This window comes from Zonotrichia albicollis, chromosome 31, assembly GCF_047830755.1.
Source record: "Zonotrichia albicollis isolate bZonAlb1 chromosome 31, bZonAlb1.hap1, whole genome shotgun sequence".
Lineage (NCBI taxonomy): Eukaryota > Metazoa > Chordata > Aves > Passeriformes > Passerellidae > Zonotrichia > Zonotrichia albicollis.
The window spans coordinates 3,321,217-3,349,044 of NC_133849.1; the positions used below are offsets into that span (position 1 = coordinate 3,321,217).

General features: G+C 51.9%; 2 protein-coding genes and 1 pseudogene across 2 annotated transcripts in view; 2 read left to right on the plus strand and 1 right to left on the minus strand.

The window, feature by feature from the left end:
- Positions 1–27,828, minus strand: part of LOC141725884 (uncharacterized) — a 121,544-nt gene that overhangs the window by 39,241 nt on the left and 54,475 nt on the right. The window lies entirely within an intron of this gene.
- LOC141725845 (uncharacterized) lies at positions 6,678–9,945 on the plus strand (annotated as a pseudogene).
- On the plus strand, positions 21,827–27,803 carry LOC102068667 (class II histocompatibility antigen, B-L beta chain). The gene is given in 7 exon segments (XM_074530050.1): positions 21,827–23,832; positions 24,307–24,530; positions 24,532–24,577; positions 25,176–25,388; positions 25,391–25,459; positions 26,024–26,130; positions 26,230–27,803. Coding segments are annotated over 7 exon segments (753 nt in total). The 5' UTR covers positions 21,827–23,747; the 3' UTR covers positions 26,239–27,803.

A 27,828-nucleotide genomic window follows, 5' to 3' on the forward strand; every position in this document is an offset into this window, starting at 1 on the left:
CCCTGGGTGCTGGGGCCCCCTTGGGCCCTGGGGTTGATCCCTCAGGGGCTGTAGGAACTGTGCCCTGGCCTTTGCCTTCAGCTTGGCCTTTTGCTGCTCCCTTCTTGCACTCACCTGCTGTGCCTTTGTGCCCAAGTGCTGCAGGGCCTTCTTGTGCTCCTCCTGCAGCCCCCTCAGTGCCTGTGGGTGCTTGTCTTGCTTTACAAGAGAGGTGTCTGCTCGGGAAGGCAGATAAAGCCTCTCTTGGAATGGAGAATGCAAACCCCCTCCCTCTTAATTTTTAGAATAGTGAAATCAAGGGGCTCTCAGGCAAAGATATGGGAGTAGGAATACCAGTTCTTTACTAGTGTGTATAATAAAGCAAAGAAACAGCAACAGCTGCGGCACTGACAGCAAACAGAGCCCGGACCCAGTCCCGGCCTTTGGGCTGCGGCGCTTTCCCCTTGGGTGCAGTTCCGCGCACGGCCGGCAGGGGCGCTGGTGGCTCCCGCGGGGCGGGGCAGCGCATCCCTCCCATGGGAACCTCTCTGAACGGAAATAGAGCAATCCCTTCATCCAACTCTTTCATTTTTTTCCCTTCTATAGCCTTTCTCCCGTGTTTTGAGAAAGAATTTGGAGAGGGCTGCCTTTTAACTGAGCTCGTAGTGTTTCGTTAAGATGCTTCCTGTGGAGAGCGAGAGTTTCCCTGAACAGCCAGAGCTGTGGTTACCAATGGGACGTAACTCAGAGCAGGACGGGGTCAGGGGAGGATGTCCCGCCGAGGCTCGGTGGGAGTGTGGGCAGGGTCTGCTGCCGGAATCGGCAGAGGGGGATGTTCCCGTGGAGGCCGAGGCGGAGCGTGGGCAGCCCCCACATGGCTGATGGCGGCTGATCCGGCGGCTGCCGGCAGAGCAAAGGCAGGTGGGAGAGCCCGGCAGCAGCGGCGGTGCCCAGCGCAGGTGGCACGGGCAGGGCAGGCGGGGATGGGATGGCTGGGACCCCCCCTGGGTGCGGTGGGCGCGGTGAGCTCGGAGCAGGCGGCAGGACAGAGCAACCCCCATCTTGCCCAGCATGGGCGGCAGAGCGGCCGCGGGCCAGGCAGTGGGAGCAGGGCACACAAATTGAGCGAGAGCGCCGGGGCAGGTGGAGCTGCCCTGGGCAGTGAGGCCGCACCTGGGATGGAAAGCGGGGCAGGCGGAGCTGAGGCGGGCAGCGAGCCGGGACCCGGGACAGGCGCCTGGGCCGCGAACGGAGGGGGCAAGAGCTGCCGAGGATCCCACTCTCTTTCTGAGTTTTCCTCTTATTCCCTTCTCTTTCATTTCCCCTTTTTCTTTCCTTGTTTTTTTTCTCGGGGCATTCTGATACTTTAAAGATTTTTATTCTCCTAAAATCTCCTGTCTAACATATGGCATATTCTCTTTCTTCTAGATTAAATGGTTTTTTGTTTTACAAAAAAACACAGAACCTAACAAATCCAAACTTCTGCTTGGATACAATGAAATGGCCAACGAGCTCACTCACGTCCTCCTAATGTTGTTTTTCTCTTGACCTTTTTATTTCTCTTTTGCCAAATTAAGCATCTTTCAGTTACTTGCTTGGCTACTCCGAGAATCCCAGTCCACCCATAGTTCCTTAAAAGTGATCACACAAAGCTTGAGTACCCTAGTGGGTTTTCTGATGCATGTCTTCTAATATTTTCCTAGAAGCACATTTTATTTAGAAATTGTCTTCCATCAAGAAGTTTCCATTTCCCTGATTTATCTTGTTCACTTCCTGTCTTGTTTAATTCTTTTTTCTCAGCTTCCCTAAACTTTGGAATTTCCAGTTTTTCCTGGTTTGGAGTTAATGTTAACATAACTCTTTCAGCTCCATTTTCTGCTGCATCCTTAGCTTTGTGATCTGCCAAATTATTTCCTCTTCTTTCTGGGGTCTTTCCCTTGTGGGGTTCCTTAACATGTACTATAGCTACTTCTTTTAGGTTATTTTAATGCCTCTAAAACCTCTAAAATAAGTTCCTCATTTACTAGTCCTTTTCTTCTTGAATTAAGTAATCTTTTTTCCTTTCCAAATTTTTTAATGGTATGTACTACTCTAAAGGCATACCTTGAATCTGTATATATAGTTCCTTTATTTTGTGTTAAATATTCTAGTGCTCTATTTAAAGTATATAATTCACAAGTCTGAGCTTAGTAATTTAAGGTTAATTTCCCTTTTTCTGTAGTTTGCATGTTTTCCCCATCAACTACTACATACCCTGTATTTTCTCCTTTTGCAAGTAGTTGTATCTCTGTTAGGTAACATAACTCCCAAAGGACTGGTTTTTTTTCTTTTTTTTTTTCCCTGTATCCAACTTACTGGTTTTCTGTCTCATTTTTCAAGATCTTATCTATTCATCTTCTATCTCTGTTTTTCACTTTCACTAACAACTTAAATACCACTTTTCTTTCAACTACACACCCAAAAAGAAAAATGTTTTTTCTCACACTACTTTCAGTCCAATACACCTCCCTCCAAGGAGATATAGTGAAGGTTAAAATACAGAATCTACATTACCTATACTTTCATTCATCTACATTCGCTCACTTTTGTTTCTCACTCACTTCCACACATTCTTTCCCGCCCTCAGGACACAGAGTGGATCCCTGTTGACAGAGAATCGCGGGTCCCTGTGGCCCCCCCTGGCCTTGGGGTGGCCTCTGGGTCTCAGTATCTCCGGGCCTCCTGGGAGGGCCCTGACTCTGCTGCCTCCGGTGCCGTTCCCCTGTGGGGCTGATTTGTGTGTCACTCACACTCTTTAGCCACGGCCCCCTCACACGCCCTGGGGACAATGGCCCGTTTGCAGGTCACCTGTACCTTATGCCACAGCCCCCACACGCCAGGAGAACAATGGCTTATTTGTGGGTCACACACTCCTCTTTCCACAGCCCCCCTTCCCACCCGCCCGGGAAGCTGAGGCTGATTTTGTGTGTGACTCACTCTCACACACAACAAGACAACAATAAGGTACCTTTTGTTATAAATGATCAAATCGAGAGCCAAACTTATATGAAAATTTAGCAAAGATTTATTAATTTGTCTGTGCGACTGAAGTTCGGTTGTCAAAACCAGCACAGCCAAGGGTGAGCGTCGAGCCCGGGTTCGGTGCTGGGTGAACACGGATCTGACCTGCGAATGTCAGAGTCTCCCCTGTTCACAAATGCTGCCTGACGCAGCGAGTTCTTTTACAGTTTATTCTGCTCGAGGCAGAGACGACCGAATGTTCTTTGTGTCTCTTCCCATGCATAACCTTGGCTTTACCTGTGCAGAGGTGGACAAAGACTCAGTCCCGGTGTCTGATGTTGTCAGTAGACTCTGGGGAAGTCAGCATTCACATGCATCAGGGTGGGGCTGTGGATCATTGTGGTGGCTGTAATGTCGAGGCGTTAATCACTCTTGGGTGGACCTGGTGACCCGGGGAAGGCAGCGATTATCGCCCTGGAAGCTTCTGTTCTTTCATTAAAAACCCCGATGTTTATCTCAACCAAGTCCAGGAACTGGATGTATATGAATAAGACACTGCTCCTGGCCAGGGTGGTCAAGAGACTTAGTGTGGAGTTTACAATATTTTATACATTAATAGCATGAATTATCTCTACCATATACTACACTTTCACATCACCTATTACAAGTTTAGGTGTTTCTGGCCAGTCCTGGTGCTCTTGGATATCCCTCAACCCAGCTGTGCTGCCCAACCCCAGATGCTCTTGAGCATATCCTCAATCCAGCAGAATTTTGCTCAACCGTGAATGCTCTTAGAATGTTAATTCTTCAACCCAGCAGGTTTTAATTCTGGATGCTCTTGGGCTCTCTTATCCCTCAAACCAGCAGAATTTTTAGGGTTCCCTTTTGTCTCGTTTCCTAGTGGATTTGGCTCGGAAACTCCTCTGCTCCCTTGCTCCGAGGGGTCCAGCCTCTCTCTGAGACCCAGTCCCAGTTACCCCGGGGGATTCTCTCACTCCTCTTCTCACTCGCTGTGTCTCTTTACTGGCTGCTTCCCTCGAGGAAAGTTGGAAACGCCGCGTGGGAGACTCCAGCACTCACTTGGCAGGTCTGGGACAACCAGCCCTCCTCTCATTCACACACATTCATCCCCCTGTACCTGCCCCCCTGAGAAATACTTACCAATCCCTTTTTCTTCCCGAGTTCTTCGTGCACATTACTACTCTTAGGGGTCCAATTACCGTGGTTGTAGGGAGCCTTTTCCATTCTCTTTGTTTTATTGTCTCTTTTTGTCCACCATAACCTGCGTCTGTCGGTCACCCCAGGGGAAACAGAGTGAAGCTGCCAACGGGGCAGGGCGCGCCTTCCCCACTCTGACTCTCCTAAAGCACCGGCAGCGAGGTGTTAGTAACCATCCTCTGCTACCAAATTGTGAAAAACGCCAATCACTTGCTTTTAAAATTTTAAAAGTTTAATGGTAATAAAATGATTATAAAAATAGTAATAATATTAGAGTAATGACAATTGTGACAAATCCAATTAGGGCAATATGAGACAACAAATACAAAGAGTTACAGACATCCGGGGACCTTTTTCTGGGAAGCATTTTTCTGGGAAGCACGAGCCCGAAAAAGGACACCTTTTAACACAGGATTAACCATTAAAAACAATAGCCTGTTGCATATTCATACACCTCATACATGATGCATAAATTCCATTCAAACACAGGATTCTGTCTGGTCAGTGTCAACTTCTTCCTCTGAAACCTAACAGCAGCTTCGAGGCACGAAGAAGTTATTTCTTCTGACAAGAGAGCACTAAATTCTTTTTCCCTGAAAGATTTAGGTGTCCTGTGGCTGCTATCTCGCTGCAAGTCCTTTTTTTAAAAAAGTCTCTTACCAAGCATAGTTTCTATTTTAACATTTTTTTAATAACCTAAATCTATATTTAACCAACTATTTAAGAGAATTAATACAGCAGTACTTTCTAACATACGACATATAATATTCATTTTAATATTTGCGAAAACCCAATCACAAAATATGCATTTTTTAGAAGTATAATCCCACTTACTTCCAGTCTCTCCTAGTTTGGTCCAAGCTGCCACCAGCCTGGTTCCAGTGACTTCCTCAATCAACTCAGTGAGTCCCAGTATGATGCCATTTGCTCCCAGTCGCTCCCAGTCAGGCCCAGTATGGGGGATGATGTGCAGGGAGTGTTCACTGTGACACTCTGTTCCTCCCAGTATTAGTCCAGTCAGTCCCAGTATGATCCAAATATGGGCCCAGTGTGCTCCCAGTCTCTGCCAGAATAAACCAGTTGTGCTCCACATGGTTCCAGTTGCTCTCTTTCACCCTCACTTTCCTTCCAGTCACTCCCAGTATCTCCCAGGGTACCCCAGTTCCCTCCACCATCTTTCCAGTTCCTTCCAGTATGATCCCATTTGCTCCCAAGCACTCCCAGTCAGCCTCAGAGTAGTGGCACTCACTGCCAGTCACCACCAGTATGATCCCAGTTCATCCCAGTACAAGCCCAGCAGTTTCCAGTCACCGCCAGCATGCACACAGTCACTCCCTGTTCTTCCCAGTTGCTCCCACCATGATCCCAGTTACTCACAGCTGCTCCCAGTCATCCTTAGCATAATCCCAGTCACTCCCAGTATATCCCATTTGCCCCTAACATGGTCTCAGTTGCCTCCTGCAGGCTCCTGCTCACTCCCAGTATGATCCCAGTGTCCATCAGTGCGATCACAGTCTGCCCTGGCATGGCAGTATGATCCCAGTATGATGTCAGTACAAGCCCAGTGCACTCCCAGTCACTCCCAGTACGATCCCAGTATGATATCTGTAGAAGCCCAGTACAGTCCCAGTCACTCCCAGTACAATCCCAGTCCAGCCCAGTCCCTGGCAGTGCTGCCACTGCTGGGATCCCCCAGCCCTGTGTGCGCTCCCCCTGGCGGATGTGCCGAGAGGAGCCCCAAGGGCTGGCAGTGCCCAGGCAGGGTCCCCAGCAAGGCCCAGTTTGGATGTGCAGCCCCCAGTTTTCCCAGTTTGCCTCTCCTTTGGCCCGGGCCGGGTTCCCCCCGCCTGCAGCGGCTGGAGCAGCCGAGAGCCCCGCGCTGCCCATCCCGACCTGTCCCGGCTCCATCCCCGCTCCTGCCGTGGCTGCGAGGGCTGCGGGAACGGGGCAGCGAGGGTGTGGCTGCTGCTGGGGGAGGAGGAGGAGGAGGGAAGGGCAGGGATGAAGGGGAAGGAGGAGGTGGAGTTATGGGGAGGAGCAGGGGGAGGGGCAGGGAAGAGGAGGGATGGAAGAGGAGAAGGATGTGGAGATAAGACAGAGGACGAGGATGAGAGGGGGTGGAAGGGGAGGAGGAGGAAGAGGAAGAGGAGGGACAAAGGCAGATCAAGGCTGAACTGAGGGAACCCCACGGTTGATCCCTGCCTGAATTCGCAGCCCCCAACTGTGGGATCATCGCCCCCCCATTGCACCGGTGAGCGGGGAGGGGGAGCTGGGCCCAGATATACCAGGGGGTCCCTGGATGGGGTTTTTGGGGGGATGTTTGGAGAATGAAGAAGTCCAAGGCTGAGCGGAAAAGGCCCCTTGGATGGTCATCAGGGGGTGGCGGTGCCGTCGTCCTGCGGACGCCCTGGGGTGATCTCCTTGCCCTTGCCTGTGGCACGGAGGCAAATCCCATCCTGTCCTTGTCCTTCCTCCCCCAGAGCAGGAGCTGAGCATGGAGAGCAGGGAGGACAAATGCCCGCGGCAGAACCTGGTGGAAGAGGCCGTTTTGAGCGGCTCCACGGCGCAGGAAGCCAACGGGGAGGAAAAGCCCCGGAGATGCCGCACGAGGAGGGGCTGCAAACGCAGCCGGCGGGGATCTGAGGGGGAAAGAGCCAGCCTGGGCCGGGAAGGCGGCCGGAGACGGAGCCAGAGCTCGGAGCTGGTGCTCCATGATCAGCTCCATGATGGGGAGAAGCCCCACATGTGCATGGAGTGTGGGAAGAGCTTCAGGTGGAACTCTGACCTGAGCAGGCACCAGAGGATCCACACTGGGGAACGGCCCTACGAGTGTGGGGAGTGTGGGAAGAGCTTCAGAGAGAACTCCAGCCTGATCAGCCACCAGAGGATCCACACTGGGGAGAGGCCGTACAAGTGTTCCGAGTGTGGGATGTGCTTCAGAGAGAGATCCAGCCTGATTGTGCACCAGAGGACCCACACTGGGGAGAGGCCTTACGAGTGTTCCAAGTGTGGGAAGAAGTTTCCGACCAGCTCCGTTCTCCTCCAGCACTATCGGATTCACAGAGAAGAGAGGCCCTTCCAATGCCCCAACTGTGGGAAGGGATTCAAGCGCAACTCCACCCTCGTCACCCACCGGCGCATCCACACTGGGGAGAGGCCCTACGAGTGTGATAAATGCAGGAAGAGGTTTAAGAGAAGCTCCTATCTCCTCCTGCACTATCGGATTCACACAGAGGAGAGGCCCTTCCGCTGTCCTGACTGCCAGAAGGGATTCAAACGCAACTGCCACCTGATCAGACACCGGCGCATCCACACAGGGGAGAGGCCCTACAAGTGTCCCCAGTGTGGGAAGAGCTTCTCCAGGAGCTCTGCCTTGACCCAACACCAACGGAGGCCCCACTAAGGGAAGCCCTGCGAGTGCCCCGAGTGCGGGCAGAGCTTCGTGCGCTGCTCCAGCTCCATCCCCCACTGGAGGAGGCACTTTGGGCACAGCCCTGGTCACTCACATTCCCTGTGATCCATGGTGGGAACACACCTGGCTGCTTCTCCTTTTGGTTTGGCCTTAATTTTCCTCTGCTGCACCTTCATCCTTTAAAAACACCCAAAACTGGATTAAATGAGGGAAATTGATCAAATAGATAGATCTGAAGTTCCATAATTGCTCAGTTGTTTTAGAGGGAATTTAGGATTTGGGGACACGTTCTGTGTGGAGTGCTGCTGTTGCTAAGAGGCAGGAATTTGATCTCACCCTTCTTGTGTTGCTAAGAACTCCTCCCCTGACCCAAACCCCAACTCCACCCTTGGGATACCCTGTAAATATTCCACTGCCCTGCCTTTGCCCTGCCTTTGGGGGTTAAGAAATGGATTCCCAAAGGATCAGCCCTTTTCCCACTGGATTGCAAAGGATCAGCCTCATACTCCACTGGATTCCTAGAGGATCAAGCTTTTCCCACTGGATTCACAGAGGATCAGCCGTTTTCGCACTGGATTCCAAGAGGATCAACCTTTTTCACTGGACTCCTGGAGAATTCTGACCCTGTCACTGTTTTTTTTTTTGTTTGTACTACTGCATTTGTATTTTTAATTTTTACAAATAAAAAACTGTTATTTCTACTCCCATATCTTTTCCTGAGAGCCCCTTAATTTCAAATTATTATTAATATTATTATTATTATTATTATTATTATTATTATTATTATTATTATTATTATTATTATTATTATTATTATTATTTTGTTATTGTTATTACTATTATTAATAATCAAAAGGAGGGGGTATATATTTTCCATTCCAGTGGAGGCTGCTGAAATGGGGAGACACCCCCAAGGATGGGCCATGTCAAATAGTTCCTGAAATAGGTAAATGAGTTTATGGTTATTCATGAGGGTCTATGAATATGCAACAGGCTGATGTAATCAAGCCAGAATAATTAAGGGGTGTCCCCGAAAATAACTGGGGGGTCTTGAAGGCCATAACAACCTTTGCTCCTTGGTCCTTGTCTCCCATGACATCAACCTGTTGCATAATCATAGACTTTTTGCATATCCATAAACTCATTTACATATTCTAGGAACAAACAAAATTGGCTTCGTCCTGTTTGGGGTCCCACAACTGTCCCAGCTCAATTTGGGTGTTCCATCCCTCTCCCAGCTCAGTTCTAGGATCTCATACCTCTCCCAGCCTAATTTTGGTGTCCCATTCCCCTCCCACCTCAATTTTGGGGTCCCTTCCCAGCTCAATTTTGGGTTCCCGACCCTCTTTTCCCCGCTCTCCCTCCCCTTTCCAGTCGTTCCCCCAGTCCCCTACCCCGTGTTTGGTTTTGGGGGCTCCAGGCCCCTCCTGCTCCGTTTTGGGCTCCCGACCCCGTTTTGGATTAATTTGGGGTCCCCAGACCATCCCCAGGGTCACCTTCCCTGCCTCCCCAAATCCGCTCCTGGCAACTGAAGAGTCATCAGGGAGACGCGCTCTGATTGGCTGGAAATTACCCCGCTCGGTCTCTGAGTATTTACCGCAATGAGAGGCCTTGGTCTGTGGCTGGCAAGTGATGAGTCAGAGTCGGGCCGGGCGCTGATTGGCTGAAAATCGCTGAGCGGGGCCAGTGCTCTGAGTTTGTGCCCAGCAAGTGCAATGTCATCAGTGCCGCGTGTTCTGATTGGTCGGGATCTGTTTTGGGGTGGGGACGGGAGGAACTGGTGTTTCTTGGGGTTTCTTTGGGTTTAATTAGGGTTGGTTTGGGGTTTATTTGGCGTTATTTATGGACTAACTGGGGTTTATCTTGGGTTTTACTTGGTTTATTTCTGTTAATTTGGGGTTACTTGAAAATATTTGGATTTATTTGGAAGTATTTGGGTTTGTTTGGGTTTACTTGGGTTTTTTTGGAATTACTTGGGGTTCTTGGGGTTAATGTTGGTGTATATGGGTTTTTTTAGGTGTACTTGAAATCATTTGGGGGATTTTGACTTTAATTTGGTTTTTTTTGTTTGTTTTTTTAGGGTTATTTGGATTTGTTTGGGGTTATTTGGGGCATTTTCTGGTATTGTTTAGGGGTTTTTGGAGGTTCTTTGGGGTTTATTTCGAGTGTTTTGGGGTTATTTAGGTTATTTGGGGTCATGTGGGGTCAAAAAATCCGGGAAGCTTTCTCCTGCAAAACACGGGAATTTTTCTTTAAAAATCTGAGAGGTTTTCCCCAAAAAACCGGAAATGTCCCTTAAAAATCCGTGACTTTTCCCAGTCAATAGTGACGTGGCCCGCCCCAAACCATCCAATCACCGCCCTTCCTCTCCCAAATTAACAAATCACGGTGCACCCTACCCCAAACCATCCAATGACCGTGGGTCTCCCCTCAGCAACTCCTGCCTTCTTTGCCTATATCCAGCCAATCACCGTGCGCCTCCCCTCGGCAAAGCCCGCCTCGCCACCCCATCCTGTCAATCAGCACGCCCTCTATGAAACCAACCAATCATCGGCCGTCTTCCTCACAGCAACTCCCGCCCTCCCCGCGTGTACCAGCCAATCAGAGCCGAGCCTGAAGCAGCGCCCCCTGACCCCGGGGCCGGGCATGGAGCGGGCGCCCCCGCCCCCGGGACCCCCTCAGGGACCCCCGGGAGCCGCCCCGGGCTCGGGCGGGTCCTGCGGGAGGCGCTGGAGAGAGCGGGGGAGGCGCTGGGAGAGGACGGGGGGCTCCGGGAGCTGCTGAGGAGGCGCAGGGACAGGTGTGGGGTCCTGGAGGGGTCGTGAGGGGAATTTGGGGAGGGGTCTTGAGGAGGTTTGGGGGGAACTTGAGGGGGTTTTAGCGGCGGGCTGCTGGGGGGGCTCTGGGGGGGAATTTGGGGAGGGGTCCTCGGGTTGTCACGATCCGTCGTCAGGGACGGGTTTTGTGATGGTTCATGGATTTGATCTCAGGGTGCAAAAAGAACCATCACGGTACAAGGGGGTTTGCAATGATAATTGAAGCAAATGCACCTTCATTGAATGAGCACAGCAAAATGCGATAGAGGGATTAAGGGAGAGAAAAAGATGGGGGAAGAGAGAGAGACAAAACAGAGAGAGAGATAAAGAGGGGATACAGCTACAAAATGTAGAGATGGGGTCCTTTGGTCCAGTCCAGTCGAGGATCCGCCTGTTACGTTGGAGAGATCTCGAAGTCTCTCGCTAACTCAGAGGTTTTTATTAAGATAACTCTATTGGAAATTGCGAGGATGGGGAAACAGATACAATAAGGAATAGATGTAACAGGTAGTCCATGCTCTCAGCAGCAAACGAGAGCCATTGTCTTCTTGGTCCAGTGGTCACAACCTGCAGGCAAACATCTCGCTTTGGTCAGCTTGCCTCCCCCACACACCTGCCCCGGGCTGGGGGTTTCAGTCCCAGTCCTTGGAAGGAGCAGAGGGGCCTTTTCACATGGGGGTTCCATGTCTCAGTCCTTGATGGAGAGGCTCCTTCCATCTCAGTCTGTCTGTCCCGGTGGTTGTGAAACAGGTGAGGGTCTTCTGTGGAGAAACTCAGGAGAAGTCCAGCCAGGCCGAGAGGTGGGACAGCTCCCAAGGCTGTTGTTGCACAAAGGGCACGGTGCCCCTTCTTCTTCTCCTTGGGCTCAGTGTAGCACACAGAAAACAACACCTGTGAGAACAATGGCTTAGCAACACTCTCAGGTCTCAGGCACATGACTTTCTCCCTTGGAGCCAGAGATTTAAGACAGGGGGGGTCTTCTCTTCAGTGGTCCCCCAATGACGATCATGAGGCAGATGAGGGAAAATTCGGACAGACTCTCACATGACCCCATGACTCACAATTGTCTTGAGGGATCTTCATCAGCAGAACTCTGGAGCATCATTGATGAGTCTGCAGAACTCGCCATACATTGGTGGTATAACCCGGAAAAATAGGGACGACAGAGAGAGGAAAAAGAGAATGAGAGAAGGAAAAGAAAGGATAGGAGAAGGAGGGGGAAAAGCAAACAATAAACATCATATTGATTATCATAAAAATTTTCACAAATGGTTGATTAATTAAAACAATATTACTTTTAAAACAATATTTAAAGGGTTAAAACCAGTCACAAATAATCAAAAACAAAAGCAATCAGGACATATTAATACAAGCATTAACTTTAAAAAATTATTTTCTAAAACAATTCACTAAAAATCAAACGTAATTTCCACAAAATCATAAATGGAAATCAAGGATTATACCAAAACACATGGGCTTCATTCATAGTTGCCTTGTGTCAAATGTCCTGGGGATGTGCACATTGTAGAGGACATCAGCCAAGTTGAGTGCATTAACTATAGACGTCAATCTTGTCAGCTGTTTCATGCTCCAATTAATAATGAATAGGACTGCTGATAAAATAAAACCAAACAGAATTAGTATCAAAAGGATAACAATGGGATGACGCTGTTCAGGACACCCGTGTGTCCTAGGGTGACGTTACGATGCTTGTATCCCCATTCATATGTTCTGTGCCTTTAAGACTGTCTCTGTAGTGTGAAAGTTTTGTTTGGGTTTTTCTTATCAAGGACACGGAGACGGGGCAGTGCATAGTTCTGCTTTCGCCTTTTTGCTTTGCTCTCTCTCTCTCTCTGGCTCTTACTTCTGCTTCACTTCTGCTTCCTTTTGCTCCTGCTCATTAGCTAGTTTAGCTAAGCAGTCCAAATTCCTTCCTGGACTGTTTCTCCTTTCCTTTTTTCAACCTTCTCGAACCTGCTCTGGACTGGGACCTGGGAACACCGAGAGTTTGCACCTTGTGGCTGCAGCAGCTGCCCCAGCGCCAGAGGGACTGAGAACAGAGCGACCACCCCCGAGAGAGACTTTCTGAATTTGTCATCTTTGTCAGAGCGGTGTCATCTGGTATTGATCATTCTGTGTGCTGGGGGTGCTGTGCCTGTTAAATAAACAGGTTCTTTCCTCTTCTCTCTGAGGAATCCTTCCCAAACCGGTTGGGGGGAGGGGCCGTGTGGGTTTGCTTTCTGGAGGGGCCCCCTTTGGAGATTCTCTACCAAATTTACCCTTAACTGGGACAAAATTTGGCACCCAACATGTGGCACTCGAGAGAGAGTGGAAAAACCCTGTTTTGAGTGCATTTTGGTTGCCATTACTCTGTGTTTGTGTAAAGCAGTTAATACCCGTGCTTTTTGAATTCATAATGTCTGTTGGGGTGAAGGCTTGCATGCATTTCTGGTCCCTAAGGTTTTTTCAGATTTTAATACCTCTATGGTGCCTAGGTTTATTTTCTTACCCAGAAATAGCTTTGGTATTGTCCCTTATATGTAGTTTTTATAGCAGAGGGGCAGTGACCAGAATAGCTATCCTGCTGGGCTTGGTGGTAATGATGTGTAAAAAGTTTATAAACATGCTGGGGTCTGCTCCAGGTATGAATGGTTCATGGCTGTGGTTATGCATCCAGTTTGTTAGAGGAGGAGCAGCAGGGGATCAGGCATTTCAGCCTTTGCTTTCCTTCTTCTCCTATGAATCTGGTGCATCACTATTGAAGGATGTTCAAATCCCCCTCAATGTTAAAGAAACCATCTTTCTGGTATTCAATCTGGTAACCTTCGTCTATACAGCCTGCTGCTTCTCTAGGATGAGGGCTGAGATTTCTAGACGAGCTGATGAGACCCCTGACTCAGGAGAAAACCCTGGTGTGGAAAATCCTAAGTGGTGTCGAAAATGGGAGGATTTGGGCCAAATCCTGAAGGAATTCTCTGACCCTGTAGTCTGGGATTTTCCCCATGAGCAAATTCACAACCCAGCTGAGGTGAGGAAATATCTGAAAGATAAGTACCAGGACGAGCCTAAGGAGAGGAAGGTCATTGCAGTGAGCTGGGCCCTGGCTTGTGCTCATGGCTCACTGCTAGATCCTGTCGGGCAGCAGACAGAGGCAGGGGGCAGGGAGATAAATCAGCAACTGTCCCGGTGACTCAGGCTGCAGCCAACAGCCCAGGCTCGAAGCCAGCAGCCAAACCAGATAGTGAGCCTAAGCCAGCAGCTAAACCAGAAAATAAGCCTCAACCAATGGCTGTTGCTGCCAGTACTAGAAGTGGGAAATGCATGGACAAGACCAGTCGACCAGTGGATGATGAGGATGATGATGATGAAGGAGAAGGAACCTGAATGCCTCCTGACATAAAATCAGGAGTCAAAGCAGCAGGTGCAAGATCAGATGCAAATATTGAGTCCTTTTCCCTGAAGGACCTTCGTGGCTTACAGAAGGATTACATGTGGGGACGGGGTCTGTTTCTATTGCTGGTGTGACAGGGGGATCACAGGATTTTACTTTGGTGGAAGCTGAGGTGAGCCTGACTGGAAATGAGTGGAAGAAACACCCTATTGTGACTGGCCCAGAGGCCCCATGCATTTTAGGTATAGACTTCCTCCAAAGTGGCTATTTCAAAGACCCAAAGGGACTCAGATGGGCATTTGGAATAGCTGCTGTAGAGACAGAGGGTGTCAAGCAGTTGAACAGCTTGCCTGGACTGTCAGAAAACCCATGGGCAGTAGGACTTCTGAAGGGAGAAGAGCAACAGGTGCCAATTGCCACTTCCATAGTGCATCGACGCCAGTATAGAACCACTCGAGATGCTGTGATCCCCATCCAAAAGATGATCCAAGAGCTGGAGAGCCAACGGGTGGTCAGCAAGACCCACTCACCCTTCAACAGCCCCATTTGGCCTGTGCGAAAATCTGAAGGAGAATGGAGATTGACTGTGGACTATCGTGCATTGAATGAAGTGACTCCACCACTGAGCGCTGCCGTGCCAGACAAATTAGAGCTCCAGGACGAGCTGGAGTCCAAGGCAGCAAAGTGCTTTGCCGCTACAGACACTGCCAATGCATTTTTCTCCATTTCTCTGGCAGCAGAATGCAGGCTTTAGTTTGCTTTCACCTGGAGGGGAGTGCAGTACACCTGGAACCGACTGCCCCAGGGGTGGAAGCACAGCCCCACCATCTGCCAGGGACTGATCCAGGCTGCACTAGATAGGGCTGAGGCTCCAGAACATCTGCAGTATATTGATGACACCATTGTGTGAGGGGAGCACAGCTGCGGAAGTGTTTGAGAAAGGGAAAGAAATCATCCAAATCCTCCTGGGAGCTGGTTTTGCCATTAAAAAGTCAAGGTAAAGGGACCAGCTTGTGAGATTCAGTTCTTGGCAGTGAAGTGGCAAGATGGACTGTAGTAAACCCCATACATTTAGCAAAAGCACCATGGAGAATCTAACAAAAGGAATGCTGACACAGCAGCAAGGAAGCTTCCTGACTCCATGGACATCTGCCCTATAAACTGTCTCTATAACCATGTGAGGCAATGCCATGGTAGCCTTTACCTATCAGTCATTTTATGGTCCCCCTAATCCCTTGCCATTGGTCAAGTTTGGATACTTGCCAAGCCTATAAAAGTAGCATGCTGTACCCTACTAGCTCAGAAGAAGAGCTGAGACCCTTCGCGGACCCCCAAATAAAGCCTTCTCTGTGGAACAGCTTCTGCCTTCTCCTTCTCGTCTCTCTGTCTGCTGCTGCCTCAAGCCTGGGGCTCCACTACCCAGCAAGCAAAGAGCTGAGGTCCTAAGAGCTGCTAATCACTATAGAGCTGAATATCACCAGGCTTGCTAGAAAGGCAGCCCCCGGCATTGGTCTGAGCTGGCTTCGGGCACCCGGTCCCTCCTCAAGGACTGAGATCCTGAGCACCAAGGCTCTGCTTCATGATAAGGCTGATCGGAGGCCTTATTAATGGACGGCATCAGATTCTTACAGAAGCAATCAACAAGATCACAGCAATGTCTCCACCCACCAATAAGAAAGAAACACAAGCTTTCCTAGGGGCCATAGGCTTTTGGAGAATGCACATTCCTGAGTACAGTCAGATTGAGAGCCCTTTTTACCTGGTCACCTGCAAGAAGAATGAGTTCCACTGGGGCCCTGAGCAGCAACAAGCCTTTGCCCAGATCAAGCAGGAGATTGCTCATGCAGTTGCCCTTGGCCCAGTCAGGACAGGACCAGAGGTGAAGAACGTGCTCTACTCTGCAGCCAGGAACCATGGCTTGTCCTGGAGCCTTTGGCAGAAGGTGCCTGGGGAGACTCGAGGCCGACCACTGGGATTTTGGAGTCGAAGCTACAGAGGGTGAGAAGCCAACTACACTCCCACAGAGAAGGAAATCTTGGCTGCCTATGAAGGAGTCCAGGCTGCCTCAGAGGTGATTGGCACGGAAGCACAACTCCTCCTGGCACCCCGACTACCGGTGCTGGGGTGGATGTTCAAAGGAAAGGTTCCCACCCCCCACCACACCACTGACGCTACATGGAGTAAACGGATTGCTCTTATCCCACAGTGTGCCCGTATTGGAAACCTGAATTGCCCTGGGATTTTGGAGATAATTACAAACTGGCTGGAAGGAGAGAACTTTGGTCTTACTGATGAAGAGGAACAAGAACCAGTGACACGGGCTGAAGAGGCTCCTCCCTATAACCAACTGCCCCCAGAGGAAACGCGCTACGCTCTTTTCACTGACGGTTCCTGTCACATGGTAGGGATGGACCAGAAGTGGAAAGCAGCTGTATGGAGCCCCACACGACAGGTTGCAGAGGCTGCTGAAGGAGAAGGTGGATCAAGTCAACTTACAGAACTCAAAGGTGTTCAGCTGGCCCTGGACATTGCTAAGGGAGAGAAATGGCCAAAGCTCTACCTCTGCACTGATTCATGGATGGTAGCCAATGCTCTGTGGGGATGGCTGGAGAGGTGGAAAAAGGCCAACTGGCAGCGTAGGTGTCACGGTTTGATGCTGGCACAATGCCAGTGTCCCCATGAAAATATATGCTCCCTGGTGTCTGCTGTGAGATGTGACCAGGAATAAGCAAAGCAGGCCCCCACTTAGAAATAAAGAAAAGAAACCTTTATTAACTAAACTACAACTCTAAGTAAAAAGAAACACACAGGGAAAATGAAAACTTTCCAAAAACATTTCCTCCCCCCCACCACCAAATTTCCAATACATCTATCCCCCAAATCACCAATTCTCGGTCCATCACAACCCTTTAGGTAATCAATTCTCAGTTCATCAATGGGAGAGGAATCCTTCTTGTGCCATAGCCTTCCCCAGGAAACTCTGCTGAAACCTCGTGTGTTTCCATGTCACTCGTGGCACCGCCTGGAGAACATCTGCCATCGTGACATCTTCCTTCCATGTCCAGTGCTCTCACCACTGCACATGGACCAGAGCTGCTTCTAGGGTTGTCCTTTCAAGGATGCTTTGTCCCGTTCCAAAAAGAGCACAGTCTCACCTTTGGGACACCTGTGCCCCCCAAATTTCACCCCCTGGGGCCGAGGGGTACCAACACTGAACCCTCTTGGCTCTGAGCCATTGCCTCCCCCTGGATGCAGTCTCTGTGTCACAGGAAACATGGTTCTGTCCATGGCTACACAGGAAAAGTCCAGCTAAGGCCACTCCATCATCTCTTCCCATCTAAGATTCTTCTCTACTCTCCCGACATCTTTCACTTTCAAAATGTGCAAGTGTGAAGTGCCCAGACCTTCACACTTGCACATTTTCTTCCTCCATTTCATCTCTTATCTCTCTTCTAGGAAAGGTTAATGTTCTGCAAAGTTTTCCTTGTCCGATAAAGGGTTAAAAGCTCGGGCTCTGCCCGCCCAAAGCTCCCACAGCTGCCGGACCCCTTCTGGCTGCATCCCCCCGCCCTTCTCCGCCAGCCGGGCTGTGCTGCCAGCACAGGATATCAAATTTCACGGTGGCACAGGTGCTCTGTCTCTCTCTCTCTCCTGGGGGGGAGGTGTGGCTGCCGATGCCTCTCCGGGCTCTTCCACCCTTCCATCCTCGGGCCAGGCCTACCTCACCCAGCCCCAAACCAGCCAGGAGCTGGGCAGGGGAGGCCCGACCTGCTTCCCTTGCTGGAACCCAAGAGAGCTTCCCCCGGGAGTGCTCTGCTTTTTAACCCCTGTGTTCTCAGAGGCGTATCCAATGTCCCCAGCGGCCAAAAAAACCAGGTGCCAGTATTCAAATGTGAGCACCTACTGGCCTGACCACTTCATATCCCAGAAAACTAACTTCCTCTCAAACCACGACATCTATATAATCTCAGTCCAGTTTATCCCAGTCTGTAGGAACCCAGTCCATTTGATCCCAATCCATATTTGATCCCAGTCCATATTTGATCCCTGTCCATAGCTTATCCTAGTCCATATTTGATCCCAGTCCATAAAATCCATCATATTTGATCCAGGCCATATTTGATCCCAGTCCAAAGTTGATCCCAGTCGTGATTTGATCCCAGTCCAGTTTATCCCAGTCCATAGTTGATTTTAGTCCATATTTGATCCCAGTCCATTTTTTATCCCAATTCATATTTGATCCCAGCCCGTATTTGATCCCAGTCTATATAAGCTCAGTCCAGTTTATCTCACACTGTAGGACTCCAATCAATAATTGATCCCAGTCCATATTTGACCCCAGTCCCTATTTGATCCCAGTCCCTATTTGATCCTAGTCCCTGTTTGATCCTAGTCCATATTTGATCCCAGTCCATATTTGATCCCAGTCCATGTTTGATCCCAGTCCGTATTGCCCTGCACACATTCCAAAAGTCTGCAATTCCAGCTTCCATCCAGGAAAAGATGTTCCTGCCCTTGAAGGGAAATGGAGTGTCATGGTTTAGGCCTGGCACAGAGCCAGTGCCCCCATGAAAATGCCCTCACCCTGGTGTCTGCTGTGAGATGTGACCAGGAATAAGCAAGACAGGCTCCAGCTTAAAACATAAAGAAAACTTTATTACCTAAACTACAGGAGAAAAAAAACTATAAGAAAAAAAAAAATGGAAAACCTTACAAAAACACTTTTCTCCTCCCCACCACCAGAATTTCCCAGTCCGATACATTCTCCCAAATTACCATCTGCCCAGCCTGGCAGCACCCTTTAGGATGCTCAAACTTCAGTTCATGAAGAGGAGAGGAGTCCTTCTTGTTCCATAGTCTTTCCCTGGGAACACGCTGAAACCTCGTGTGCTTCCATGTCACTTCGGCACCGCCCAGAAAGTCCTTTTGCCGCTTGTGACATCTTCCCTCCATGCCCAGTGCTCTCACCACTGTGCATGGACCAGAGCTGCTTCTAGGGCTGTCTTTTAAGGATGCCTTGTCTCACTCCAAAAGGCACAGTCTCTGCTTTGGGACATCTGTCCAACCCATATTTTTCCAACCCCCTGGGGCCGAGGGGTCCCTACGATGAACTCTCCTGGTTCTGAGGCACTGCTTCCCCCCAAGCGCAGTCTCTGTGTCACAGGAATAAAACTGAGTCTATGGCTACACAAGAAAAGTCCAGCCAAAAGGTCACTCCAATCATCTCTCCCCACTCAGTCATCTCCACATCCTTCGGGCCAGGTCCTTGTCTCATCTCCTATCTCCCTTATTATTCAGTTCTGAGGAGGATCAGCATTTTTGCAAGGCCCCAATCATGTAAGAAAGGGGTTAAAACTTTCAGTCTCTGTCTGTCCCGGAGCACTCCGGCACTCCCACACACGCTGTCGCTCCGGCCGGCCGGCACTCTTTCCCCCACCTTCTCCTCCTTGGCCGGCTGCTATCACATTCAGACGCTGGCTCTCCTCTCTCTCCCTCCTGGGGGGGGGGCATGGCTGCCCGAGGGCTGACTCTTGGGGCTCTTCCACCCTTCCATCCTCGAGGGCCTTCTCACCCCCCATCTCTGTCCAGGCCCAAGCCTACCGAATGGCTGCCCCTCCCCCGCCCAGCAGCAGCGACTGGACAGGGGAGGGAGGTCTGACCTCCGTCCCTTGAAGTCCCAAGAGGCCTCTCAGGGCCGAAGCTCTGCTTTTAAACCCCTGTGTATTCTCAGAGGTGTGTCCAAACCCCACTGGCTACACCAGGTGCCAATATCAAACTCCGAACATCCATTGGTTTGACCACAGCCTCCCAGAATTCCCACGTCTTCCTGGTCAAACCACCACAGCAATTGAGGGTTAAGAGAGTTTTATCCGAAAACTGCCATAACAAACAGGCTGTCCTAACTACCATAACCAACTACAATGCTAACTACCATAACTAACTACCAGTGCTAACTACCATAACTAACTAGTTGACCTGACTACTGTAACTGAAAGCTGTCCTCAAGGGCTTCATCTCCTCTGCTGCTCCCTCAGTAGCTTCGCTGCAGTGATCAGAAGGGTCAGGCTGGAGAGAGGCTTGGCTGATGATAAAAATGGGTGCTGCCCAAAGGATAAAAAGGAAAGAAATGAACTGTTACTTTCCAGAGTCAAGTTCCTCACAAGCTCTGTTGCAAGAGGACAAAGGGAAATGCTTTGAAACACAGGAGAGGGAAACAGGCTCAGGTTACATCTAAGGAAGAATTTTTTAACCAGCAGAGTGGGGAAACACTGACAGAAGGTGCCCAGAGATGTGGGAGGTGCCTCCTCCCTGGAAACATCCAAGCTCAGGTCAGGCAGGGCTCTGGGCCCCCTGAGCTGCTTGAAGATGTCCCTGCTCGCTGTGGGGCACCAGGCCCAGATGAGCTCCAAAGGAGCCTGCCAAGCCACAGCAGGCGAGGATTCTGCTTGCTCTGCGTGTGGAACGCAGCCAGACTGGAGACTGTCGGAGGGGGCCCCACAAGAAAAGCCCTCCCTGGCGCTGCTGCTTCCCCTGCAGCCCCTGGCCCTCACCTGCAGCAGCTCCTGGGCAGCCCAGCGCCGCTCCTCGTCCGGCTCCAGGCTGCACTCGAGGCAGTCCCGCAGCAGAGCCGACAGGCGCCGGGGCTGCTGCAGCTGCGGGCTCCCGTTCTGCCGGATCAGAGCGCGAGCCTGCAGGGAAAGCAAACTCAGCGCTCTGCCAGCTCCCTTCACACCCACACGGGCTCACATCCACCACGGGGCCTCAGCCCCAGCTCCAGGGGCACTTTCCTCCCTGCCAGAGATGCTGCTCAGATCTGATTTTGCTATGCCAGCCAAAAAACCCAAACCCTGGGGCTGCCACAGCCACTGCAACATCCAAATGATCTCGCCTTGAGAGCCAGTTTCACTGGCTGGCTTTGTTAGTAGGAACCTCCATCAGAAATAGCACATTTTGCTTCTCCAAATGTGGACACCAGCTTTACAGGCCATTTTCCAGAGTCAGTGTGGTCTGCCTGTGTTATTTCAGAGGATTCTTACATCAAGTGCATCTCGGCAGTGCCACTCACACTCAAGTAAATGCATTCCTGATGCCCCATCCCAGAAACTGCCAGGCAAGACACAGGAGGTTTGTGATGCTGAAAGCTCAGGCTTGGTGACACAGAGAAAGTAGCTTGGACTAGGAAAGAAATATGTTAGACTATGGGGATGTTAAACAACCATCTTCATGTTCGCAACAAGTTTCCCAGTGAGAAGAGTCAGAGGGGAGATCTCCTTGCAAAATGTCTTTTAGAAGCTCCTGCAGAACTCTTGTTGTGTTTGGGGGCGGGATTTGGGGTTGGTTTGGGGTTTTCTTGCAAGGTACCATTAGAGCTGATGCACTTGCTTCATATTTCCAGGTCATCCTCACAGCCAGAAGAGTGGCAACAACATAAAGCCCAAAGCAAATTGTTGCTGGAGAGTGAAGAATATTCTTCTGTGTGGAGGCTGGAGTCCTCTGGGAATTCCTTTCCCATGTACAGAAACCTCCAGCTGCTGCTCCCAGTGCAGGGTCCCCCTGTGCTCACAGGCCTCTGCAGCCACTGCAGAATTTGCCTCTTTCCATGGCCGCCGTTTCCCTGAAGTAAGGAGGTTCTCCTTCCACCATCTCGATGGTCACAGTGCCAAAGGCCCAGATGTCCACCTTGGGGCCATAAGGAGATCTGGTCACAACTTCTGGGGCCATCCAGTGAGCAGTGCCCACCATGGAGCTGCACTGGTCCTGCTCAGGGCTGAGCTGAGCGCAGAGGCCAAAATCAGCTGAGGACAGAAACAAACCCTGTCAAAGGCAGCTGGAATGAGGAAACCAAGCACCAAGATTCCCCACTCTCAGTTTGAGAGTGCAGTAGTGAAGTCAGCTGGACAAGCCCTCAAGGCTGTAGCCAAGGAAAAATGGAACTGGAACCTTCAAGAAGCCATTGAGGAAGGGTCGGGGGATGTGAGAGAGAAGAGGGGAAGGAGGCGGGAGGAGGACCAGGGGACGGTGTTGGGGAGAGTGATTGAACCGGGGGAAGAGAAGGGGGAGATGATGAGAGGAGCAGAAGCAGGAAAAGTAGCGGGGACCCCCTGGCCTTCATCGCGGTGTCCACGGGGGGGGCCAGGAAGATGTGGAACCCCCAGCCAGGTGTGTTCCCAACACAGGGGGCTCTGACCCTGGGGGTCACCCGGGATTATCCAGCGTGGATCCTCCCATGGGGGATGGAGATGGGACTGGCACCAGCAGCCATTTTCCCTGGTGTCACGGTTTGATGCTGGCACAATGCCAGTGCCCCCATGAAAATACATTCTCCCTGGTGTCTGCTGTGAGATGTGACCAGGAACAGAGCGAAGCAGGCTCCAGCTTCGGAATACAAAGAAAAGAAACTTTATTAACTTACAATATATAAAAGAAACACACAGAAATAATGAAAACCTTCCAGACATTCCTCCTCCCCCCAACCAAATTCCCAATACATCACAGTAAGGCAAAACCTTGGACTTGCAATTCAGTTGCCACCCCTCAGGTCACCAACTGTCAGTCCATCACCACTCCTCAGATAATCAACTCTCAGTTCATCAAGGAGAGAGGAGTCCCTCTTGTGCCATAGGCTTCCCCAAGAAACACGGTTGAAACCTCTTGTGTTTCCGTGTCACACATGGCACCGCCCGGAGATCATTTCCCATGGTGACATCTTCCTTCCATGCCCAGTGCTCTCACCACTGCACACGGACCAGAGCTGCCTCTGGGGTTCCCCTTTTAAGGATGCTTTGCCCAGTTCCAAAAATGAACACAGTCTCTCACTTTTGGGACACGGCTACACAAGAAAAGTCCAGCCAAAGGCCACTCCATCATCTCCTCCTGTCTAGGATTCTTCTCAGCTTCTTCTGACATCTTTCACTTGTACGGACTTTGATCACACTTGCCCATTTTCTCTTATTTCACCCCTATCTCTCTTCTCATTCAGCTCCAGGAGGATCAGCATTTGTAAGGTTTTCATCATCCAAGAAAAGGGTTAAAATCTCAGGCTCTGCCTGCCCAGAACTCCCACGCTGGCCCTGCCGGGCACCTTCTCTCTGCACCCCTTCTCCTTCTCGGCTGTGCTGCCAGCACAAGATGGCAAATTTCAAGGTGGCACAGGCACAGACACCGGCTCTCTCTCTCTCTCTCTGTGGCCACTGCCCGATGCCTCTCAGTGCTCCTCCACCCTTCCATCCTGCAGGGGCCTTCACCTCCCTTCTCTGTCCAATGCCCGGCTCCCCTCACCCGGCCGCATGGCTTCCCCTCCCGCACCCAGCGCGCAGCCGGGCAGGGCAGCTCTGAACCCGCCAGAACCAAGAGAGCTTCCCCTGGGAGTTCTCTGCTTTTAACCCCCTGTGTGCTCAGAGGTGAATCCTTGTCCTCAGGGGCCACACCAGGCACCAATATTCAAATCTGAGCACTGATTGGTTTGACCACAGCATCCCAAAATCTCACTTCCTTTTCAAACCAGGACAGCGGGACAAAGGGATCTGAACAGAAAATCCTGAACGAGCTCAGTAACCCAAAAACAGGGGCAAAATCTGAAATAAGTGGCTCTGATTGGCTGGTCCAGCACAGCCCGCGTCTCTCCATCCCCACCCCCACCTGCCCAGCGCCTCAAGGTTCCCCCTCCACAAAAAACTCCCAGCCCTGGGCTGCAGCGTCCCGGAAAGGCCTCAGCCAATGGGACCCCAGGCAGCAGGCGCCTTAGCCAATGAGAGCTCTGAACGTTGGATTGCCTCATCGGTTGCCGGGCAGAGCCCGTGGCCGGTCGCTGCCCAGAAGCGGCGGCAGCCAATGAGAGCGCGCGGCGCTGCCGAGCCCGCCCTGCTCCGAACTGGCGCTCTCAGCGCAGCGCGGCTGCTTTGGGGCTGCTGCTCCCTGCCCGGCCCCGGCCATGGGGCGAGGGGCGGCAGCTGGGGCCCTGCTGGTGGCACTGGTGGTGCTGGGAGCCCCCCCGGCTGCGGGCGCGGAGCTCTCGGGTGAGCGGGAGGCGGAGGCGCTGGGACAGGGGGGGAGAAGGGGGAAAAGGGGGCGAAGGGGGGAGCCTGGAAAGGAGGGGGAGGAGGAGGGGACCCCCTAAGGGAGAGCGGGAGGGGCTGAGGGGTGGGGGGAAGGGAGGCAGGGGTGGGAGAGGGTGGAGAAGAGGGGAAAAGGGGAGGGGGGACCTCAAAACTGAGCCCGAGGGGGCTGAGGATTGTGGGATTTGTGGGAAAATGGGGAAATGGGACCTCAAAAGTGATTTGGGAGTGGCTGGATGTGGGAAAGGAGAGGATGTGGAAGGGGAAATGGGGGAAGGGCGGCAAAGAGGAAGCCACAGCGCGCGCAGGAGGGTCCCATGGCGGCCGTGGGGCACAGGGGGGGCGGAGTGGGGATCCGGGGTGGCTCCCGAAGCTCTGGTGGTGCTGCTGGAGGGTGCTGGGGGGCACCCCCTGAGCTGTGGCCTGCTGTCACAGGGGTGTTCCAGTTTTTGGCAATGTCCGTGTTTCACTTCATTAACGGTACGCAGAAGATGAGGTTCGTGCAGAGGTACATCTACAACCGGGAGCAGTTCGTGATGTTCGACAGCGACGTGGGGCACTAAGTGGGGTTCACCCGCTATGGGGAGGGGTGGGCCAGTGACTGGAACAGCAACCCGGCCACACTGGAGTACGCACGGTCTGTGGTGGACATGGTTTGTCCGTAACAACTACAAGGAGGTTCGCCCGTTTAGCACCGAGCGCCGAGGTGAGCGCGGGGCAGAGCGTGTCCCCTCGGGCCCTGCCCTGCCAATGACCCTGGAGCCCCACAAAACATCCCCGGGTATCGCCCCAGAGCCCTCAGCCCTCTTTGTGCCCATCCCCGGGGCCTCCAGTCCCTGCCACTGACCACCATGGCTCCCCCAGTCTATCCCAGTCCCTCTCAGCGCCACCCCGCGCGTCCATTTCAGCCACGCGTAAAGCTGACGCTTCTCATCTAATCAGAACGCGACCCTTTGATGACTCATCTGTTGCCAGGTAGACCCGCAGCGCCGAGTGCCCCGCGCTGGACTCGGCCTCCCAGTGCCGCGCACTTCATCCCCAGTTCCTCCCAGCGCCACCAGGGTCCCTCCCATTCCCTCGCAGCCCATTCCCAGTCTGTTCTCACTTCATTCCCAGTTCACTCTCAGACCTCTAGCCTTTCTCTCAGTGCCACCCATTCCCTCCCATCTCTCTCAGTGCCACCCCAACCCATCTCAGTCCATCCCCAGTCCCTCACCAGCCCACGCCAGCACTTCCCTCTCTCTCCCAGAGCCCCCCAGCTGATCCCAGTGTGTCTCCGCTCTCTCTCTCTCTGTCTCTCCCAGTGCCCCCCAGCGTGTCCATCTCGCTGGTGCCCCCCTCGAGCTCCCAGTCCGGCCCCGGCCGCCTGCTCTGCTCCGTGATGGATTTCTACCCTGCTGCCATCCAGGTGAGGTGGTTCCAGGGCCAGCAGGAGCTCTCGGAGCACGTGGTGGCCACCGACGTGGTCCCCAACGGGGACTGGACCTACCAGCTGCTGGTGCTGCTGGAAACCCCCCCCGGCGCGGGCTCCGCTACAGCTGCCAGGTGGAGCACGTCAGCCTGGAGCAGCCCCTGAGGCGGCACTGGGGTACGGGGGAGCCCCTGGGGGCGCTGGCAGAGCCACTGGGCTGTGCTGGGAACCACTGGGAGGGAGCTGGAGAGAGCCGGGCTGGAGCTGGGAGAGGGGCTGGGGGCTGGGCAAGGGCTGGGCAGGGATTTGGGGGATGCTGGGGAGGGTGAAATGGGCTGGGTGGGGATCCTGGTGGGCACTGGGAGGGAGTTTGGGGGCGCTGGGTGTGACTGGGAGGGATCGCAGCGAGCCCCGAGGGGCTGAAAGAAGATCGGCGATGGCAAAGCGGGGCTCGCCATGAGCTCGGTTGTGCTGGGCACAGACTGGGAGGGCTCTGGCTGAGTCCTGCTGGGGCTGCCAAGGGACTGCGAGAGGCTTTGGGGGTCCTGGGGCACAGGGAGAGTGCTGTGGGATGCTGAGAGGGACGGGAGGGGCTTTGGTTGCTCCTGGGCAGGACAAAAAGGGATCGGGGGGAGGTTTCAGGGGGCCCTGGCTGGGCCGGGGGCCACAGGGAGGGCTCTGGGAGGGGCTTGGGGTGTCGGTGAGAGGTTTTGGGGGTGCTGAGCCCTGCGGACCCCCCAGAGATGCCGCCGGACGCCGCCCGCAGCAAGATGCTGAGGGACATTGGGGGCTTCATCTTGGGCTTCGTCTTCCTGGCGCTGGGGCTCGGCTTCTCCCTGTGCAAGAAGGTCAGGGCCGGTGCCGGGGGTGGCGTCCCCGCCGTGGCGGAGCGTGTGCGCTCATTCTGGGCCCCCAGCCCAGTGTCACCCCCTTTTCTCTGCCCACAGAGCTCCTGAGCCGGCGGCGACCGCAGCCCCTCCCCATGGGCCGGGACCCCCCGCTCCGCTGATTTTGGTGGGGGGAGGGGGTTTGTGTCTCCCCCAGCCCTGCTGGCACTCTCAAGAGAACTTGCTAATGCTTGATATGAAGTTCAGAGTTATATACTAGCACAGTACAGAATATGGAAAATATGAAAGCTACAATGTAAGCCATCATTCTTATGGTCTAGATCACCACATGGCCATGGTTGCATTGTGGTCATGTCTTGGTCACAATTATCTCATGCTCGTGGTCATCTCATGATCACAGTCCTGGCATGGTCACATTCATGGTCATCTGACTGTAATGGTTATCTTATGATCATGGTTGTGTCATGGTCACGGTCATCTCATGATTGTCTCATGCTCAGCTCATGGCCAAATCATTTCATGGCCATCTCATGGCTGTGGTTGTGCCATGTCATGGTCACAGCCATTTCCTGATAACCATTTTTGATGGTCATGGTCATCTCCTGGCCATATCACAGTCACCTCATGCTCACACGGCCTCAGTGTGTTGTTGTCATCTCTCGCTCACAATCATCTCATGCTCATGGTCATTTCACAGTCATGGTTATATCGTTGTAATGATCATCCTGTGGTCCTAGTCATTTCATGATCATGGTCATCTCGTAGTCAGGGTCATCTCAGCCATATCATGATCATTTCCTGATCACCATAATTTCATGGTCATGATCATATGGTCATGTTCACAGTCATGGTCATAGTTCTGTCAAGTTCATACCATGGTCATGGTCATCATATGGTCATGGTCATCTCAAGGTCATTGTTGTGTCCTGGTCATTGCATGGTCATGGTCATTTCATGATCATCTTGTGGCCATCACATGGTCACTATCATGTCATGGTCTTGATGCTGTCATGGTTGTGGTTATCTCACAGTCATGGTCATCACATGGTCATGGTCATGGTCATCTCAGAATCACCTCATGGTCACAATGGTCTCATGGCCATGGTTGTGTTGTGGTCATCTCATGGTCATCTCTTGGTCACAATCATCTCATGCTCATGGTTGTCTCATTTTTATGGTCATCTCATGTGACCATCATCATGGCCATGGTCATCTCTTGCTCATCTCATGGTCTTTATGATCCCATGGCCATGGTTAAGTCATGGTCACCTCATGACCTTGCTCACCTCATGGCTGTGTCATGGTCATGAAATGCTCAGAGTCATGAAATGGTCATGGTCATCTTGTGGTTAGCTCATGGCCACAGTCATGTTATGGTCGTGGTCATAGTCATGTCATGGTCATGGGCATTTCCTAAGCACCATCATCTCATGTTCATGGTCACCTCCTGATCTCAATCATCTCATGCTCATGGTCCTCTCATGGTCATGATCTCATGCTCATGGATTTGTTATGGTCATCTGATGGTCATGATGATGGTCATCTCAAGATCGTCTCATGATCAACTCATGTCCACAATCATCATGGCCATCTCATGGTCATGCTTAGCAATGGGGAACAAAGACACATGGACCTCCTTGCTTGCTCCAAAGAAGATCATTTATTGTAACCAACCAAGCCTTTTTATACTTGAAAACT